Source organism: Polistes fuscatus, unplaced genomic scaffold (assembly GCF_010416935.1).
Source record: "Polistes fuscatus isolate 324 unplaced genomic scaffold, CU_Pfus_HIC Scaffold2, whole genome shotgun sequence".
Classification (NCBI taxonomy): domain Eukaryota; kingdom Metazoa; phylum Arthropoda; class Insecta; order Hymenoptera; family Vespidae; genus Polistes; species Polistes fuscatus.
The window spans coordinates 17211399-17230433 of NW_025113096.1; the positions used below are offsets into that span (position 1 = coordinate 17211399).

Consider the following 19035-nt stretch of genomic DNA (forward strand, 5'->3'; position numbering starts at 1 on the left):
CAATTTTGATACGTTATTAACACATTGACAGCCGGCGACCTAAGAGACAATTAAAACCTGAGCGCCGGCAACGTATCGGCTACTTAAATCCTAAACGCCTTATTTGCTTGTTTCTGATCACTGAATAGCTCAGAGATCCGCGTTGTCGCAGGGCCGACGCTCAAGTGACAGACTCACAAACCCGCATTTTCGCGAAGCCGGCTGTCAATGTGTTAATTTATGATTTTTCTGCATGACTGTCTTCAATTACTTTGTTTTGTAAACATAAATTGTTCCCATTACTTATATTGTTTTCCAATTAGTTCTCTGTTAGACTTCGACGTGTTACAATCGATTCGTTTTACTGACAAATCAAATTTAATGAATATTTATTCAAATTTGGGTCTTCGGAAGCGGTTACCTCCTCGTGGTTAGACCCGGGCAATGGTATTTTATTTTCAGTGTAATGTTTATCATATTTTTTATGCTATACATTCCATTGCAAGTAAAATCCAACCAAAGACTGCTTACCATAAATATTATAATGATAATTAGTTTCTTTCATTTTCCTAATTAATATCATATTACAATTCATTTCATTGTTTTCCCCTTAATCCTACCTTCATATTATATCCCACATTAAAATACTCGATTTATTTTATAGGAACACTAATCTTGTGCATTCTTTCAGTCGTTTTTGACGTGCAGTGCGGTCGGTAAAACACATCCCGGTCGCGTTCGCGTTCGCGGTCGCGATAAAAAACTTTTTTATAGTTTTTTATTTTCGTTACCGTCTACTACTCATCATCATCCTAAGGGTAGGGCACCCATCGGGCATTCATCACTGAAGATTTAAAGTAAGTATAATTTTTCTATCACACATTTTCTATGATAATTTCGATGGTGTTTTATTACGACGACGATATTAATCGTTCTTTTTCATTTTCTGTTTCAGAACATCATTGCAATCGAGCGCGTAAGCAATGAGGTACTCGTCTGTTTGCATCGTTAAACATAAATCGGAAATTAGACGTTTTTTCCGGGTAAAGAAACTCCGAAAGTTTCTTTTATTCGGTTTATACGTGTGCCATCGTCATCCTAAGGGTAGGAGACCCATCGGGCATTCATCACTGAAGATAAGAGGTAAATTAATTTTTTTATTAAACATTTCTTCAATAATTACTTGTAATTTTTAAACGATAACAATGACTCTAATCGTTTTGTTTTTCTTTTTCTTTTACCAGAAGGCTAAGTGTTCGTGTTAGTGTTTGATATTTGAACTGCGTGCAATGCAGTTGTAAAAATTAGAGTCAGTGCCGTGGTCGCGATAAGAAACACGTAAGTTCCTGATTTTCGTTCGAACCGTCTACGGCATCGTCATCTTAAGGGTAGGAGACCCATCGGGCATTCATCAATCAAGATAGAAGGTAAATTAATTTTTCTATTAAAAATTTCTTTAATAATTTCGTATAATTTTTATATATGTGTATATATTGCAATTATACTAGAGTGTGTTACTTTTCAGTAAAATCATCGATGTCACTTAAATTCTATTCAGATGCATTCCTCGTTTCATGTTGGTGTGAGAAAAATCACTGGTAATGCACTTTCATGTTTTTACACGTACCATGAATCAGTCCAAATTTTTACAGATACCATGGATCATACATTGTATCTTTGCAAATTTAAAATAATTTTTTCTTTTTCTTTTTCGGGTTCGTTTTCAGGGCTACTTTTCTTCTTCTTCCCTACCCATTTGTTTTTTTTGTTGCAAGTTGCATAGGAGGAAGACCACACTAGGACCACACGAGGACCAAAAGAAGAACAGAAGAGGATTTAGTTATAATAAAGTATAGTATAAGATAATTATTTGTATTATGAAATGTATAATTACATGTATAATTAAATGTATAATTTTGATCTTTTTATTCTTTTCCCCTTAACATCGTACGCATGTGATAATTATTTTTCATGTATTTTTAATGTATTTTATTTGTATTGTATTTGTTCGTAGGTTCCATGTTATTTCGATTCTATTCATGTTTCACTTCTCGTTTATCATTTTGTCATTTGGTATTCAGACTTTTCTCTTCATTCTCGATAATAATTGTAAGGATTTTTTGAATTAAACTCTTAGGGTGGGGCTTAAGAGTGGGGCTCATTAAAAAACGTTCTCGAGGTGATCATTTTCTTTAGTTTCAATTTGATTCGGATGGAGACATCTTCAGAATGCACATCCCGGGTCTTCAGAAGCGGTTACCTCCTCGTAGTTAGACCTGGACAATGGTATTTTACTTTCAGTATATCATATTTTATATTATATTTTATATGATATACATTCCATTGCAAGTAAAATTTAGCCAAAGACCGCTTACCATAAAGATTATAATTGTAATTAGTTTCTCTTAACTTCCCAATTGATATCATATTCCTTTACCCCTTTCCTTGGTTCCTTCTAACCATTCAATATACAGAAACTAATTACTTTATAATGTCTTTTAATAACTTTTATACATTTACAGTTAGTCCTTTACCTATAATTTCCCCCACCAACCATCATACCTTCCCTACTTTTTTCACTTTCTTTCTTTTTCTTTATTTCAAGTATGCTCACATGAGTTAGCATACATTCAAGTGAGTTTACTTAACATTTGAGATGGAATAACTTTTAGATTTCTTTTTTATTCGCGATTTGATATGCATAAAATATGCATTTAGCATAAGGACCGAAGCGACACGTATTCGATTCGGTCGCTATCGGTTAGTCAGGCCTCACACGCTTGCTGTTAGCATAAAGGTCGATTGTTGCGTGAAGCCTAGGTTTCTCGTAAAAAAAATTAGAGTCAGTGGATTAGTCCGATCGGGGGAAAACCACTTAAAACGAAAATAGTGAAAAGTTCCACCTTAAAAGTTCTACTTTTCCCCCCTTTTTCCTATTCCTTTTAATATTTTCTTGGCAGGATAAACTATGATGTCAAACTCCGTCCAAGAGAAGGGGAAACGAACCAGAAGAGGACAGAGTTATGGTAAACAGTAGCAGAAAATAATTATTTCTAAAAGTAACTGAAGAGTATTTTAATCCGTTTATTGTTTTCTTCGTAGCATAGCACATGTATGATAATTATTTTTAATGCATTTTCTTTTTTTTACAGGTACCATTAATCAACCCCCATAATTATATACATTTATTTTTATTATACTATACTTTAGGTCAATTGAAAATTTTTCAATATAAAATATTCGTAACTTGTAATTTCCGTATGTGCATATATTGAAATTATATTAAGGTGATAATATTAATTTTCAATAAAATCATCAATGTTACTTGAATTCTATTCAGATGCATTCCTCGTTTTTACTTTCTTATTTAGTATTCAAACTTTTCTCTTTATTCTCTATAATTATTGTAAAGTTTTTTGGATGTAACTCTTAGGGTTGGGCCTAAGAGTGGGGCTCCTTAAAAAACGTTCTTGGTTAGATCATTTTCTTTCTTTTCCATTTTATTTGGATGTGGACATCTTTAGGATGCACATCCCTCGTGGGTCTTCAGAAGTGGTTACCTCCTCGTGGTTAGACCCGGGCAATGGTATATTACTTTCCATACAATGTTTATCATATGTTATATGCTATACATTCCATAACAAGTAAAATCCAGCCAAAGACCGCTTACGTTATAATGTTTTAATTTTCATTTTACTGTGTATTATTGCTGTATTACAAAGTATCAATAGTTACGATAATTTGTATTAAACAATAGCATTGAACTTGATGTACAACATTTGTGTAAAATAAATGTAATAATCATTTGGCGATAAACATGGTTTAGGTATTATCACAAAATAAAATTGAATAAGAAGATAACATTTTTATTTACTATACTTTTAAAGCACAATTCTCATTCGGCATTCATTATTACTATTTTATTTCATACTTTTATGGCATAGGCTCGATTTCCACATATACAAAGTAGAATTAATAAAGGAACATAAACATATTCACAATCCATACGCGACATTCATCATTACCATAAACAGAAACTAAAGAGTATTACATTTTTCGAATCAATGAAACAACACTGCAGAATCGTGTGATTCGATTATTTTAAAAGATACAATTAATATTATTAAATATTATTTTATCCTTATAGACACCAATCCAGAATTTCATACTAAATTATTTTAACAAGAAAACGAATATTTTTGAGCTTATGAAGATTTTTATATTCTAATAACTTCATGTATAAAATGAAGATAAACTATAATAACAAAGTGCCTAATGAAATTTGCCTAAATTTTTGTTTAATGAATATTTATTACAAATCTGTCAATATTGAATTATTTCTAAGTGAAATAATAAGTAAAATAACATAATATTGTGATTTCAATATTAACAGCGACTTTTTAAATATTCGTTCTTAACCATATTTCGTAAAAAAACATTCATGAATAGGACACTTTGCTTATGTATATTCCTTTTTGTTAATATGAAATATAAGAGAAGTAAAAGGAATTGAACAGATTTGAACAAATAAAATAAAATAGAAAAGAAAAGAAAAGAAAAAGTGCGACATAAATTTAAAAAAAAACAGATCATTTATCATTTATCATGTTAACATATACTGAATTTAATGTATATTGTTTGTGTCTAAATGGAATTGTTATGAACAAATCTAAGTAATTGTCCAATTGCTTAATAATTAAATGTTTTATTTTAATAAATGAACGTAAAAAAAAATTCATTCAATTATAGCAATAATAATTTCTACGTTCGATATCATTTGCAAAATGTAATTCCATATGCATCAATATTTCTCAAAGTTAGAATATTGATTCCTTAAACTTTAAATCATCATCATCATCTTATATCCTTCTTCGTAGAGAACGTGAAAAACGTGGCATCGAATCTCAAAAACTGTTGTAATTACTACCTCCTAATTGACTGCTGAATCCTCTATTCGGAGAATATCCTGGCCTAAAGTTATTACCCAAACCTACAAATAGATATAAACAATAAAATTTAGAATGTATAATTAATTCAATATATCTTGCGTGAATAACATGATACTAATATATATATTTTAAAGTTATTATTAATTTAAAAAAAAAAACAATTTATATACCTCCACAAAAGTTCCCTATACCACCCAAAGACATTCCACTCGAACTGTTACTCGAGTTAAGGAATAACTCTATGTATCTGTAAGACATATGGCTTTTATCCTGTAATATTAAATAGATATATAAATATTGTATACAGATACATCTATATCGATTTACAAACATATCGAAATTATAATAATACAAGTAACTCAGAATTCTTAAGAGTACTCTAAAAGATAACTTAACAGTACTCTAAAAAGTAAAAGGTTAAAAAAATTAACAATTTGTTTAACCTTGCACATAGCTCTAACAGCTTCTTCGTGGGTTTCAAACTCCACGTCTGCCTCACCGGATGGACGCCCACCATTTTCCAAGAGAATCTTAACATTTATCGGCACAACAGGCCTAAAAAACTAAATTTACATATGTTTAATTAATAAACGATTGTTCCATTCATATTTTTTTTAATAGATAACTATAATTGACAGTAATTTCGATGTACTTACATCTGCTATATCATCTTCTGTTGCTTTGAATGGTAAACCTCTCATATGTATACTATGAAGACCAGTATTATTGCCCCAATTATCACCACTTCCTCTGAAATTTCCTCCTTTCATGTCCATTCCACCGCGCATACCCATTCCACTACCACGTGAATTAAAGTTATTTCCGCTTCCCCAAGGACCACTATCAAAATCTGCAATATATTGCATATAAAGGTAAGAAACAATTATGATTCTCTGAATATTTATTTAAATCTTATGAATACCTCTATTTCTAGATCCTCGGCTATTGTTACTAAAACGATTCATGCCTCCAAAACGATCACCACGATCGTAAGGTGCAGGTCTCTGATTAAATCCACCCATTGGCCCACGCATTTTTGGTCCTATACTAGCACGTACTTCAGACAAACTGCTTCGGAAGATTTCAATATACCTGTTAATAATTAAATGTATTAATGAGTATGTTTTATGCATTAAACTGATTAAATATTATTTTTTGATAATAATGTAATTAAACATTGAAAAGTATATAACTTTAAAAAAGAGACAATTAATACTTGTAAACTATGTGTTCAAATTCATATCTTCAATAAGTCAAAAACAGTAGTGCTTTCGTATCAAGAAAAAAAATTAAAAAAAAAAAGAAAAAAAATAGGAAACCTAATGTTTTAAATCAATTTTGTTGTAATGAAACAACTATGCATACTACACCTCCACATTTATTTTAAATTTCTGTTGACACCCTTCCACGATGACATTGCTTTGATGAATTTATGCCAACCTTAGCTCTTGTGATGCAAGGTCTTCAGGCAAATGACACTTGCAATTGCACTTTTTATAGTATGAATTTTCTTATAATTTATCTTATTGTAAATCAATACGTACAATTTAATTGCTTGTATTCTACTTCTTTATGTAATTAAAATAAACAAAAAATAAATACAAAAAAAGAAAAGGAAGAAATTTTTTCCAAATATTTACGACATTTAAGAATTTACGATATATATATATATATATCTTGTGCTTTGTAAGAAAAGTGCAATTGTTAGTATGAGGCAGAAGTACCAAATTGATCTTTACTACCTCTGTAGTGCCTACCCATCCTGGGGCCCTACCCACCTCCCATGGGATTTGATGACGATGTCACGGGATACTTCCCGCCCGGCACCCACCCATAGGTTTCAGTTGGGCCAACAGTACTTTTGCTTACGTATGTTTAGCCTTATTTTGATCCTACCCTCCAAGAGGCAGTTCCTTTACATAATCATTTGATATAAGTGTTTGTATTTATTTAAACAATGGTTACTTCCTGAATTACCAGGACGTGTACTATAATATTGAGTGAATAGAAATAAACTGTGTGTCATTTTGAAATTAATTTGTAAAGATAGTGAATTTAAAGAAACTGCTTCTATATTTAAAGAAACTGATTCCCGCTATTGACTAACAAAATGTATATACCTACGTATACTATGGATCATAGAAAAATGATATTGAAAAATCATAAATATACCCAAACCCAGCTAGCGTCAGTGCCCCACCTGTGTCCTATCTTTTCCTTGTGTTTCTGCAGAGCGCGCTCCGCAACATCTTTGTTTACAAACTGAACGTAAGCCTCCCCAGTACTGCGGCCCGTGTAGTCTGTCGGTAGTGAAATCCCGTTCGGCAATATCTCCAACCCTGACCCACACATAATCAAACATCGATATTGTAGCGTAATACCCAATTATGAGTTAAAGTATCGAATCAATGTACTTATCAAACCCTTATTAAGCACAATTTACTTAGCCTTTGCAGATATTTATTAAATTGTCTTACTCCAATTTCATATTCTTTCTTGCAAAGATGAAGTAGAAGCAGAACTTTTATATTTTAACTCAGCAGTTCAATGCTATTTTATGGAATCAATATACGTTGTAATTAAAAAACAAAATTCACGATATGATATGTTATTGTAACTAAAATGGATAGTAATGATACGTAGAAACACAGAGACACTGCTTGGGATGGATTAAAATTTGAATGTATTAATAATTGGTAATGGTAACGGTAAATTGCGTATACTCAATAATTGAACTAACACAAATATATCTTCAAATATATCTTCAAATATATCTTTCAATACTTTCAATACAAATATTTATAAATATGATCCTAATAAATTATGTTTAAGTAAAATAAATTTTGTTAATAATGTTATTCACTTATAGTCACAACAATATATTATATTGTATTGAAAAAAAATACTATAATACATAAATTTTCAAATTTAATTGAAAAGTTAATTAGAGATCAAAATTTCTTATACTAATAGTAAAGTTTTCTTTATCATTTACTGCATTGTATATTGTTAACACATGCACAAACACATATACATTTGAGTGCTACACATTAACAATAAAAATAGAAATATTACCAAGTTATAATTAAACAGTGGAACCACCATCAAAAGCATTTAGTCCCTGTGATTCAGAATTATAGTAATATTATGATTTATTTTTAGCAATATGTGCCTTAAGAAATGAGACTATTTAAAGTTAAAGAAAGAAATATGTGCTGGACAATTTTTTTTAACCAAAAGCTAATAGTACTTAGTAAAAACTGTCAATCATGAACAAGAAAAACAAATTATATTAACATATAGATAAAAATATATGAAATACCTGAGAAAAATTGTGCAATCTCCTCTTTGGAGCAACCGAATGGTAGTCCACGTAATCTGACACATCCATCGTCCATTGCATTTTCTAAATTTAAGCCACTTCGTTTGATTACCCATTCCATTTCTCCTCTTTTTGCCTTGAAAACTATTAAAGTAACATAAGATATATTAGTTACATCTTGAGAATATTTTTAATAAGATAAGCTGTATATATGCATACAGGTTAATTAACATATTAAATGCTATATCAGTCCTCGCAGACTGACCTTAGACTTTTGGTCTTTGCATCAGTCACCAATAGCTAAAATTCTAATGTATTTTTATACCCAACAGGTCATCGTAGTCTAAATGAAAATGATTATATACAATATTACATATACCTTCAATGTATCGGTGTCCCATATGATCTCGATCTCTTTTGCAAGCTTTTTCTATATCTTCTGGAGTATCCATCTCTACATAAGCTTCCCCACTGGGTCTTCCTTCGCGTGACATAGTCATATGTACTCCCTCTTTTCCATTGGTTATGGAACAATCTCCAAAAAATTTCATTATTTCATCCACCGTAGTTGACCATGGAAGTCCACGTATCTTAACGACATATCCCTCATCATCGTGATCTCCACCACCATTTGACATGGTTTAGACTTCAAAAGAAAACAAAAATGATATTTTAATATAATCCACATGTATCTGCGGATTTCTAATTTACTAAATAAACTTGTTAATAAATTACCTATTACTAGGTAATTTATAAACAATTTTTTTTTCTTATACTTCTTGATTATATATAAATATACTTATTCTTCTAATTACTTAAACACTTTATTAGATGACTATAATAAAGAAGAGGCTTAACCCTCTCCAACCACGAGCTAATTTTATTTGTTATATAGATATATTCTAAGAATTAAATTAAAAGAAACAAAAAAAGACTCAAAAAATTAAAGAAAAGAAGGGATTTTCTTAATATCGTATTATATTTGTAGGAAATATGACTATCGTATTTTACAGGAAATATAGTAAAAGAAACTTATCGATAATTTCGTTAAACTTTACAAAATATTTGGACCGCGAATTCCACGTTGCCCGTGATTGTAGGGTTAATAATAATATAATTATAACTACGATTAACAATATTTTGTCTTTATAAAATTATACTATCGATATTATCAATTTCTTAATGCGTAAAACAAAGATTTCATAACAAAAATTAACTACATTGGAATAATATTATAAGACGCCCCAAGTTGCGATAATATTTTCTAAGATAATCTAGCATTAAATAAATTTTAAAAATTGTTAATCTTACTTACTTACTTTATTTATATTTAGAAGTTTAGAAGAACTTTAACTTTTTGATTAATTGTAATAAAATACAATAACGAAAATTCAAGGGCAATTTCGGCAGATGTTCTATAACACTACCACGGATTTTATGACACCAACGACAAAATGGCGCTCTCCCAAATGGCTTCCCTAACACTTCGTTTCCATGTAAACGCTCACATTTATATGTAAATATTCTTGAACAAATGTAAACTGTACTTTAATGTAAAACATTTGTTTGTGTTATTTTCATTCCAAAAGTGAAGAATAATACCTAATTATTATTATTAACAATTTATTTATATTAAATGTGATAAAATAATATTGAAATATAGTTAATATTTTTTTTGTTCAGTGCAATGCATTCATCAACCAATCAGACGTCATTCACTTATCTTAAAAGTGAGTGCAACATAGGCATTTTTGTATCGTATCATATAATATATCTATTTCTACTTACTAATAATAATTTGATGCATACAATCTCATATTGATAACTTTAATGATACAGTATTTGAAACAGTATGTCATTTTAAGTCATTTTCAAGTCTGGGAGCGTTGACAATTTCTTGGAGCTTGGAATGATTAAATTTGAGTGTCATTAATTAGTAGGTAATACAAATAATAACAATACAAGGCAAGCTTTTTTTTCTTAAATAATTTTCATATTGAATGATGCTTGTCAAATTGTAACAAATTTTCTGATAATAAATTATTTACACAATTTTCTTAACAATGTATATATTTATAATGTATATAAAAAAAATATAAGAATTTATCAATCTTAATATACTATATTTATATATATTATTTTAATAACAATGTCTCTTTGATTTTGACAATTATAGAGAGTAATGTTGTAATAACAAACGTGTAAAGCAAAACATTTTCTATCATGGAAAAAGCGACCAATCCTTGTTTGGATCCAAATGCATCGCTTGGAATTGATCAAGCATGTTTGAGTATTATAAATAAATATAAACAAAATCTTACATTCTACTCTACCTTTTCTGAATGTAGACTGGTATGTATTTATAATAAACCTAATGCTATCATTTTATAACATGCTATATATGCACGATATAATACTTTCATTATTTATCTTATATAGTGTCATGGAATACCAACAGCCAATTTACCTGCAGAAAATACCACATCATTATTAGTGTCTACAAAATATCCACTTCACATGTATTATATGAATAAATATGAATGGTGCCAGTAAGAAAATAATATATATACTTAAACATTTAAATATTTTCATTAACACATTAAACGCCATGTCAGTTTCAATGGACCAGCCTTAGACTTTTCGTTCAAGCTGCATCAATCACCACTGGTTGACATTCTTGTGTATTTCTCCAAATAACAGATTATTGCAGCCTGAACAATAAGCTAAACAAAAGAAGCTTGGCACTTAACATGTTAAATTCTTCACTGCGCTTATAATTATACATTTATTAACTTCTATTTAGCACAACATATACGTTCAAAGAACATGGACGATATGGGTGGAATTTGTCTGCCGAGGAAATATGTTCAAATGTTTATTTAATTAATAATCCATCGAATGCTTATTTTCGTAAGCTATATATATATATTTATACTTAAGAAACAATCTTTTTAACATATTTCTTTTCTGCTTTTATAAATAATTATTTTATTTTAATTAATAAAAATTTTATTTTCCAGCGTTAATAGCAGCATTGTTGTTATTAATTATGTCAATAATTGTCATACAAATAGGAAAAGTTATTCTGAGAGCTATAAAACATTATTTTCAGCGGGATGCAATATATCTTCATGATGTACGTACATAAAATACATATATTAATAATAAGATCTATAAATATTTTTGTAAATAACATCATATTATCTTTTAAATCTGTTATTATTATTCTAAAGGATTTATCCGTCTTACAAGAATCTGAAAGACCAATTCAATCAGCAATAAATGTAACTCGATTAAGTACAAGAGTCCAGTCAGTTGATACATTTAGAGGGTAATAATTCTTTCTCTAAACTTGAATTTATTTTATATATATTCTAATATTATTTTGTCTTTACAATAAAATATTCATATCTTTCTTTTTAGTATTGCAATACTGCTAATGATATTCGTTAATAATGGAGGAGCAGAATATGTATTTTTCAATCATAGTGCTTGGTTTGGTCTTACTGCTGCTGACTTGGTGCTTCCTTGGTAAATTATTATTAATTAATTTCTTTTTATATGATTAAATCACATATAAGTTTATATTACAGGTTTGCATGGATAATGGGTATGACAATAGCAATATCAAAGAGAGGAGAATTTCGTTATACGTCTTCACGAACAAAAATAATTATGCGTAATTTTACCAGAATGTTAATGTTAATATTAATTGGTTTAATGCTTAACTCTCGAAAAATATTTTCAAATTTCCATGGAAAAAGTTACTATTTAGAAAATCTTCGTTTTCCTGGCGTTCTACAACTTTTGGCAATTTCTTATTTTGTCTGTACTGTATTAGAGACACTATTTGTGAGATCGCCTCTTTCGGTTCGTTCTTTTATTTATTATACACAAATATTTTATATATATATATATTGTATAATGAAAACAATGAGAAAATAATACTTTTAAATTGATTATTGCAGCTTGGACGATTTTCCATTTTAGAAGATATTTTAAACAATTGGATTCAATGGTTAATCATTTTAACTATTGTTGTCATTCATACTTTAATAACTTTTCTCTTGCCAGTCCCAAATTGTCCAAAAGGATATTTAGGACCAGGAGGATATGATACTTTTGAAAAATACACAAATTGTACTGGCGGTGCAGCTGGTTATATTGACAGATATGTTTTTGGCAAGCATATGTATAATAATACAAACAATCTTGTATATGGAAATATATTACAGCATGATCCTGAAGGCATGTTATTATTCATTCAAGAAATATATATGTTTTTAATATATACATTCTACATATTTAAAATCATATTTTTCAGGAATAATGAATACTATCTCAGCAATATTTATCGTCTACTTGGGAGTTCAAGCTGGACATATCTTACTATATTATTATCAATGTAAATCTAAAATTTTAAGATGGTTGTTATGGTCGTTGGTTACGGTAAATAATTTGTTTATGTTATGCGTTATATACATACACGTATAGTCAAATTTATCACAAATTCCATTTGAGTCTTTTTATTAATGATAAAAATGAAAGTGTGTGGTAAATAGATAAATATTATGTAATTATATTAATTTAGGGTATCATCGCTGGATTTTTATGCAACTTTAGTCTAGTAGATGGTGTAATACCGCTTAGCAAAAAAATGATGACACTTTCGTTTGTATTAACAACAAGCAGCTTTGCTTTCCTTTTATTTGCTATCTTATATTATTTAATTGACTATAAGCAATTTTTCACTGGAGCACCATTCGTATATGCAGGTTTGTGAACGATAAAATTTATTTATGGTTTTAAACATTCATATTTTTTTTAATTCAAATGCATATTTCCGTGTGTGTATATATATATAATATATTTATTCTTGTGCAGGAGCTAATTCAATATTTCTTTATGTTGGACATTATATTACAATGGGATTATTTCCTTGGTCATGGAGAGAAAATAATCCAACACATTCAATTCAACTTGTTATAAATCTATGGACAACAGTGTTATGGACATTCATTTCATATGTACTTTACAAAAAAGAAATTGTTATTACAGTTTAAATTTTTGGAAAAAATGTAATATAGACGTTAAGTATAATTATTTTCTTATAATATTCTTTTTTATATATATTCAAAAAATATTTAAATTCATTCTTCTAATATTCAGATAACTTGATATTTGTCAATTAATAATAAAAAATGATATTATATTATTATTTAACAAAATGATATAAGTGTCATTGTAATAAGATACCAGAGAGAATATTATTTACTTATAACATAAGAGATAATGAATATTTATTTTAGTTTAATAAATAATAATATTTGATTTTTTCTCTTAAAGTCTCATATAATATATATGATATAAATAAATATAATAAAATATGATCCCCTTTTTCTATTAGAAACAATTCTTAATTGAATCGATTGTAATGAATAAAGTCTCATTTAAAAGATGAAGATTCAAAAAAATTTTAAAATTTTTTTAATCTTTTCAAAAAGCTTTATTTTATTCATAAACTATTTTTAAATAAAAAGTATTTTTTGAAACAATTTTGTTCACAGAAAATAAATGTATAATAAATAATTACAAAATATATATATATTCGAATCTCTTACTATAAATATTATTAAATACTAATACATTGTTCACAATGAATATAATTCTTTTCTTTGTATTATTTTTTATGTATGTAGAATAAAAATGATTAAAGATCTCGATTCTTTGGTTCTTTATAAGGAAGTCCAAGTATTTTAAAAATATCTTCTTCGCATGTGATTTTCTCAGCTTCTCCTGGGATACCTGAAATAAAGATTATTGTTCAATTTCTTATCATATACAATAGAAACAATTTTATTAACAAATAATACCTTCTACTGTAAGTTTTTTTAATGTATATTCATTTAATGTATACTTCTTCTCCAACGCATGAGCCCTTATGTTTTTATTAAAAAGATCGCTACCAGTATAATGAAGTATAGCACAATAATATTGATCATATGGTACCAATCTTATATCCAAACGTCTGAATGATTTACTTTTATCATTTGACACACGACAAACACCCTAACATTTTAAATTAACAAATCATTAATAATTGAATCAAAACAAAAATCTAATTATTTTACCATAAATTTTGTTGGCCCAATAGACATTGTATCTGTAATTAAATGTTTTTTTTCAAGATATTCAACAATATTTTTAAGCATATCACTATTCTTTTTTTTCGATTCCTTATTTTTGGAAATATAATTTGGATGAGTTATCAATGCATCAATATCTCCGCTTTCTTTTTTACCACGTCTATAACTTCCACATATAGTAATAATGTATTCTTTACTCAATTCATAAATATATTTCTTTAACATTTTTTCTATTTCAGTTATTTCTGCTCTAGGTACCTTTTTCTCAAAATCATCAAAATACCTAGAAAAGAAAATGTAATTCATAAATTTTTGTAATAATAATAGTAGACAAACAAAGTTTATCAATAATACTTTAAACCAAGTTTTTGATGATGATTCAATTTGTCCTGGTGTTTTTTTAAATCATCCAAACTTTTAATTCCATCATCAACTAATTCTTTTGCTTTAGCAGGACCAATACCAGAAATACGGGTTAACAAGTTGATTGCAACATTATCATCATTTTTATTAATCTACAACGAAATAATGATTAACATCGACATTATAGAAATATAATAGAAATATGTTGCAAGATATTTACCTCTTCGAGTTTGCGTAATTTCCCAGTTTGAAGAAATTCGTCTATCTTTTTAGCTATTTTTTCTCCTATTCCTGGCAACTTTCTAGCTTCTTCTCCGCTCTTGACTCTGTCGCTTAAAGTACTCAAGCTACTAGCTGCTTTACGATAAGCATTATATTTGTATACATTCTTACTAACATTTTTTTCATAATTTGCCAGTTCTATAAACAAATTATAAGATATATGTATATATAAGTATTTAAATATTTTTATAATTAAGATGTTATTTACAGTGTAGACATCTTTGTTTATTTCAGATAAATATATTTATATATATTAACAATATATTATGTTTCATATAAATCTAGAAATTGACATTTACCTATTAGAAAATCACATAAATCTTGATTAGGATTTCCTGCATTATCTGGTGCTTTTCTTTTACCCATCTTTTTTTTTGTAGAAATTTTACACGTTAATTGAAGTACATTAATTATTTGTTAAATGTATGTTTTATAACTAATTGATTTTGATTAAATTAATATACAAATTCAAAACCCGGCTTCATTATTATTTTATCAGATGTTGTCACCGACTACAGCGAACTCAACAAATGAAGTTGGCAGGGGATATACAACGAATGTATATATTACCATGAAATACCGAAATTGGATAATGTCTAAATTCACATGGTCGCTTGTTACACATACCAAATATGTCGATGAAAGATAGAATATTTGGGTTTATTCTTATAGAATTTTTTTTTAATATTTCAGACATACACCAAGAAGGAGCGATTATATGAATCTTAACATTTTTCAATTTCAGTCTTTCACGGTACATATAAATACGCAAATATATGCGCGATAATAACCTAATGATATAATCGATATATGTATATTAAATTTTTATCATTTTTATATAACAATTGTGTATATTATAATTTTATTAATAATTTTTATAAAGAAAAACTATCCTTTAAAAGAATATAATTTGGAACTTTAATTAAAAGAAAAATGTAGAAAATCAACATGTAAATTGTATGAAAAGTTAATAGAAAAATGTAACATATAAAACAATATGTTTATTTTATAATTTAATAGGAAAAAAACGAAAGATTGAATAATTCATATTGAAAGTAAACATATGTATTTATTTACCACTTTCTAATCATAAAATATAATTAGCAGAAGATAATTCTATTTACATAGATATAGGATTATTACAAATGCATTTAAAAATGCAAAAAATAGATTCATTATTATTTAAAAAATAATCTTGCTGTATATAAGATAGATCAATTAAAATTTATAATGTTATTTTTTGACATTTGCGTGTATGCACACCTTCAAATATAATATTTATTTATATATATATATATATATTTTTTTTTTGGTTTGTGTGTGTTGATTATTGAATTTTTATTATATATTTAAATATAATTTTATATACAGTAACATTTGTTAAATTATTTATATAAGAAAAATATTAATCGATATAATTTTCTTAGCATTGCATAAGCTATGTCTAGTGTTTTACACAAATGCATAATAACGAATGTGCATAACACTGATACAGGCACATATGTATGTGTTATATAATAAAGGAATTCTAGGAAACATTTTATAGATATATTAAATTAAATAAAAATCTCCATTGTTAAAACTATTAGAATAAAAGAGAGCGTTAATATTTATAATTTCTATTAAATTTTTTTTTTAAATATCCAATGGATGATAGAACAATCACATTACTTGGACGGATTACTGTCGCTCTAAATAAGAATTAATCAAATTTTTGAATATTAACGCTTTATGATTTACTGTATTGTGAAATGGTGGGTATACGATTGTATGTTGTATGAGTCTTGAAGCAACAGCTGCATATACAAGAGCACATTAAAAATAATATCATTAGTATTATAATAAAAATATAAATCTTTAGCTGCAGCAATCTATTTGGCAACCATAGAATTGTGAATTGCACTATTTTTTCTTGAGTATCTGTAATAATAAAAGAATATATATATATAAATATACACACTAGAAACGACTCATTAGGAAATAAAAATAAAAATATACTATTATTATTTATTTTTATACCAATATACGCAATTCCATAACCCATATTACGAGTGCCCATTCTATAAGAGCATGTGGGTATTTGAACTTCATGGATATCACCTACATCCATTCTTAATTGATAAAGAGGTGTCTCGTCAGGTGGAAGAACCCAGATTTCACTTAATTGATCAGTCGCCGTATCCAAGCTTATGTGTAACGCTTTATGTTCGTGCGCAGTAAAAATAATTTGTGGTGATAATTCTTTGATAATCTACAACGAAAACATAAATAAAAAATATCATCATTGTCGTTGCCGTCGTTATCATCATCATCATCATCATCATCATAAAGTATCTCTTATAAATGTATATATAAACATACATTTTGTACAAAACTTCCTGGCATAAATAACAATGGTATATGACTAAGTACAACATTGGTTGTATTTCTTTCAGCATAATCATTAAGAAATGCATCCTTAGGAGCTTCCGGCATAAAACGAGTCAATCTGTTTACCTAAACAAAAACAAAAATAAAGAACAAACAAAAAATATATATTTACTAGAAAATAAAATGAGTTTAATGAAAATCGGATAGCTTAAAAAATCTGTTTATCAAAGGTATGTTACCTTAAAAAATGTAACACGTTTATAAACTAACACATCGGGCTGACTGTACGCATAATGAAATCTGTTATGAATATTCATTGAGACCTTATTTTCTTCTCCTCCGATATCATTGTCGCCAGGTAAATAAATTTTCTAATTAATGTCAAGTAAATTGGGTAAAATATTAATCAAAGCGATGCAAAATATATCATTCAGATAAATGAAATAGATCATTAATCATAAATCATTTTGTAAAACTATAATACCATTATATCATCAGAAGTTTGAAATATATAATCTAATCTTTTTTTATATTTATTAAATGTTTCTGCGTCAGAGATGTGCCCTTCATCCATGAGATCACCAAGAAATGCTATAACATTTGGTTGAGAGTATTTTAAAGCTCTTGAGAAGGTTTTTTCTAAGTACCTGTAAATAATACCTGTAATAATACCTGTAAATAACCGAGATCAATTTTAACAATTCATTAAATGTTTTAAAAATGTTAATATATATATTTAAATGTATACTGGGTATCCAAGGTTTTAACGGTCAAACAGTGTCAGTGTATTCTAATTATTCTATTTGATGTTATACTTACCTATCGCTATCCCATCTTGCTACCCACGAGCCTATATAATTCTCATTTTTCTCTCCTAATATTTGTGGATCCGCTACTAGAAGTACTTTAACGCAATCTGTACAATCTGGCAAAGTCCATTTAAATTTTTGTATCTCATATACAAGATATTCATTATAAATAATAGTAGCAAATATAATGGTACCAATGCAAATCATTTTATGTTTCAACCTAAGTAATAAATTTTCATTATTATTATTATAATTATTATTATTATTATTATGATTATTATTATTATTATTATTATTATTATTATTATTATTATTATTATTATTATTATTATTATTATTACTCATATACATTACTATTCATTTATTTATAAAATAAAAAATAAAAAATCTATAAGTAATATTATAATTCTTTGGCAAATAAATATAAAAAATTTAATATTTAATTATTAAATTTAATCATCAATTATTAAATAAGATTAAAAATAATAAAAATTTATTCCGTTATATAGTTACCTATTTCGCCTCAACATTTTAACGTTTTTTATTTATTTTTTTAATAACAACACTTTACAATTTATAATTCTGATATTATAAATTAACTAATTTCCAATGTTCTCATATTGTTGTTAATTTGAATAATTGTTTAAGTGTATTTTTAATGTTTCCAGAATTTTAATTAGAGAATAATAGAAGTTATATATACATTCTTATATGTTACATGTATTAGAATTACAACCCCTTTTACAATTAAGAGCAAACTGTAGGGTTTCCAGATTAGAGGGTAAAAATCATCTCCTGATACTTTAAGTTCGTAT

General features: G+C 27.5%; 4 protein-coding genes across 9 annotated transcripts; 1 reads left to right on the forward strand and 3 right to left on the reverse strand.

Moving 5' to 3' along the window:
• Positions 1-4849: 4849 nt before the first annotated feature.
• Positions 4850-9722, reverse strand: LOC122517114 (heterogeneous nuclear ribonucleoprotein H). Of its 2 annotated transcripts, none has more exons than XM_043635488.1 (9): positions 9570-9722; positions 8630-8896; positions 8251-8394; positions 7129-7267; positions 5851-6020; positions 5585-5778; positions 5372-5491; positions 5099-5198; positions 4850-4969 (listed from the first exon to the last, which is right to left on the reverse strand). In XM_043635488.1, exons 2-9 carry the CDS (start codon positions 8886-8888, stop codon positions 4884-4886), a joined length of 1212 nt encoding a protein of 403 aa, XP_043491423.1. In that variant the 5' UTR covers positions 8889-8896; positions 9570-9722; the 3' UTR covers positions 4850-4883. The 2 variants fall into 2 exon arrangements, with proteins under 2 accessions (XP_043491423.1, XP_043491424.1); XM_043635489.1 differs by having other exon boundaries at positions 9566-9722.
• A 143-nt stretch (positions 9723-9865) lies between these two features.
• On the forward strand, positions 9866-13320 carry LOC122517113 (heparan-alpha-glucosaminide N-acetyltransferase-like). Of its 4 annotated transcripts, none has more exons than XM_043635487.1 (12): positions 9866-9980; positions 10427-10602; positions 10690-10799; positions 11054-11160; positions 11271-11386; positions 11484-11581; positions 11674-11781; positions 11844-12120; positions 12219-12498; positions 12575-12699; positions 12842-13025; positions 13135-13320. In XM_043635487.1, the coding sequence occupies exons 2-12, from the start codon at positions 10474-10476 to the stop codon at positions 13311-13313; spliced, it is 1713 nt and encodes a 570-aa protein (XP_043491422.1). In that variant the 5' UTR covers positions 9866-9980; positions 10427-10473; the 3' UTR covers positions 13314-13320. The 4 variants fall into 4 exon arrangements, with proteins under 4 accessions (XP_043491422.1, XP_043491419.1, XP_043491420.1 ...); XM_043635484.1 differs by lacking the exon at positions 9866-9980 and adding an exon at positions 9988-10215; XM_043635485.1 differs by lacking the exon at positions 9866-9980 and adding an exon at positions 9988-10190.
• A 604-nt stretch (positions 13321-13924) lies between these two features.
• On the reverse strand, positions 13925-15832 carry LOC122517115 (DNA polymerase beta-like). The gene is made up of 6 exons (XM_043635490.1): positions 15341-15832; positions 14980-15179; positions 14751-14911; positions 14382-14679; positions 14124-14319; positions 13925-14055 (listed from the first exon to the last, which is right to left on the reverse strand). Exons 1-6 carry the CDS (start codon positions 15405-15407, stop codon positions 13961-13963), a joined length of 1017 nt encoding a protein of 338 aa, XP_043491425.1. The 5' UTR covers positions 15408-15832; the 3' UTR covers positions 13925-13960.
• A 920-nt stretch (positions 15833-16752) lies between these two features.
• LOC122517196 (uncharacterized protein C630.12) lies at positions 16753-19000 on the reverse strand. Of its 2 annotated transcripts, none has more exons than XM_043635632.1 (7): positions 18734-19000; positions 18231-18440; positions 17896-18058; positions 17651-17782; positions 17403-17537; positions 17061-17292; positions 16753-16961 (listed from the first exon to the last, which is right to left on the reverse strand). In XM_043635632.1, the coding sequence occupies exons 1-7, from the start codon at positions 18748-18750 to the stop codon at positions 16771-16773; spliced, it is 1080 nt and encodes a 359-aa protein (XP_043491567.1). In that variant the 5' UTR covers positions 18751-19000; the 3' UTR covers positions 16753-16770. The 2 variants fall into 2 exon arrangements, with proteins under 2 accessions (XP_043491567.1, XP_043491566.1); XM_043635631.1 differs by having other exon boundaries at positions 17040-17292.
• Between the last annotated feature and the right edge of the window lie 35 nt (positions 19001-19035).

Bases quoted from the DNA above. Each gene is read 5' to 3' on its own strand.
- LOC122517114 (XM_043635488.1), bottom strand. From the start codon at position 8,888: ATGTCAAATGGTGGTGGAGATCACGATGATGAGGGATATGTCGTTAAG. The intron at 6,021-7,128 runs GTGGGGCACTGA...AATTATTAACAG, and splicing joins AAGGAAAAGATAGGACACAG to GTATATTGAAATCTTCCGAA. The intron at 5,779-5,850 runs GTATTCATAAGA...AATATATTGCAG, and splicing joins CCGAGGATCTAGAAATAGAG to ATTTTGATAGTGGTCCTTGG.
- LOC122517113 (XM_043635487.1), top strand. From the start codon at position 10,474: ATGGAAAAAGCGACCAATCCTTGTTTGGATCCAAATGCATCGCTTGGA. The intron at 11,387-11,483 runs GTACGTACATAA...ATTATTCTAAAG, and splicing joins ATGCAATATATCTTCATGAT to GATTTATCCGTCTTACAAGA. The intron at 12,121-12,218 runs GTTCGTTCTTTT...TGATTATTGCAG, and splicing joins TTGTGAGATCGCCTCTTTCG to CTTGGACGATTTTCCATTTT.
- LOC122517115 (XM_043635490.1), bottom strand. From the start codon at position 15,407: ATGGGTAAAAGAAAAGCACCAGATAATGCAGGAAATCCTAATCAAGAT. The intron at 15,180-15,340 runs GTAAATGTCAAT...ATTTGTTTATAG, and splicing joins TTTATGTGATTTTCTAATAG to AACTGGCAAATTATGAAAAA. The intron at 14,912-14,979 runs GTAAATATCTTG...ATTTCGTTGTAG, and splicing joins AATTACGCAAACTCGAAGAG to ATTAATAAAAATGATGATAA.
- LOC122517196 (XM_043635631.1), bottom strand. The intron at 17,538-17,650 runs GTAACATACCTT...GTTTTTGTTTAG, and splicing joins AACGTGTTACATTTTTTAAG to GTAAACAGATTGACTCGTTT. The intron at 17,293-17,402 runs GTATGTTTATAT...TTTTCGTTGTAG, and splicing joins CAGGAAGTTTTGTACAAAAT to ATTATCAAAGAATTATCACC.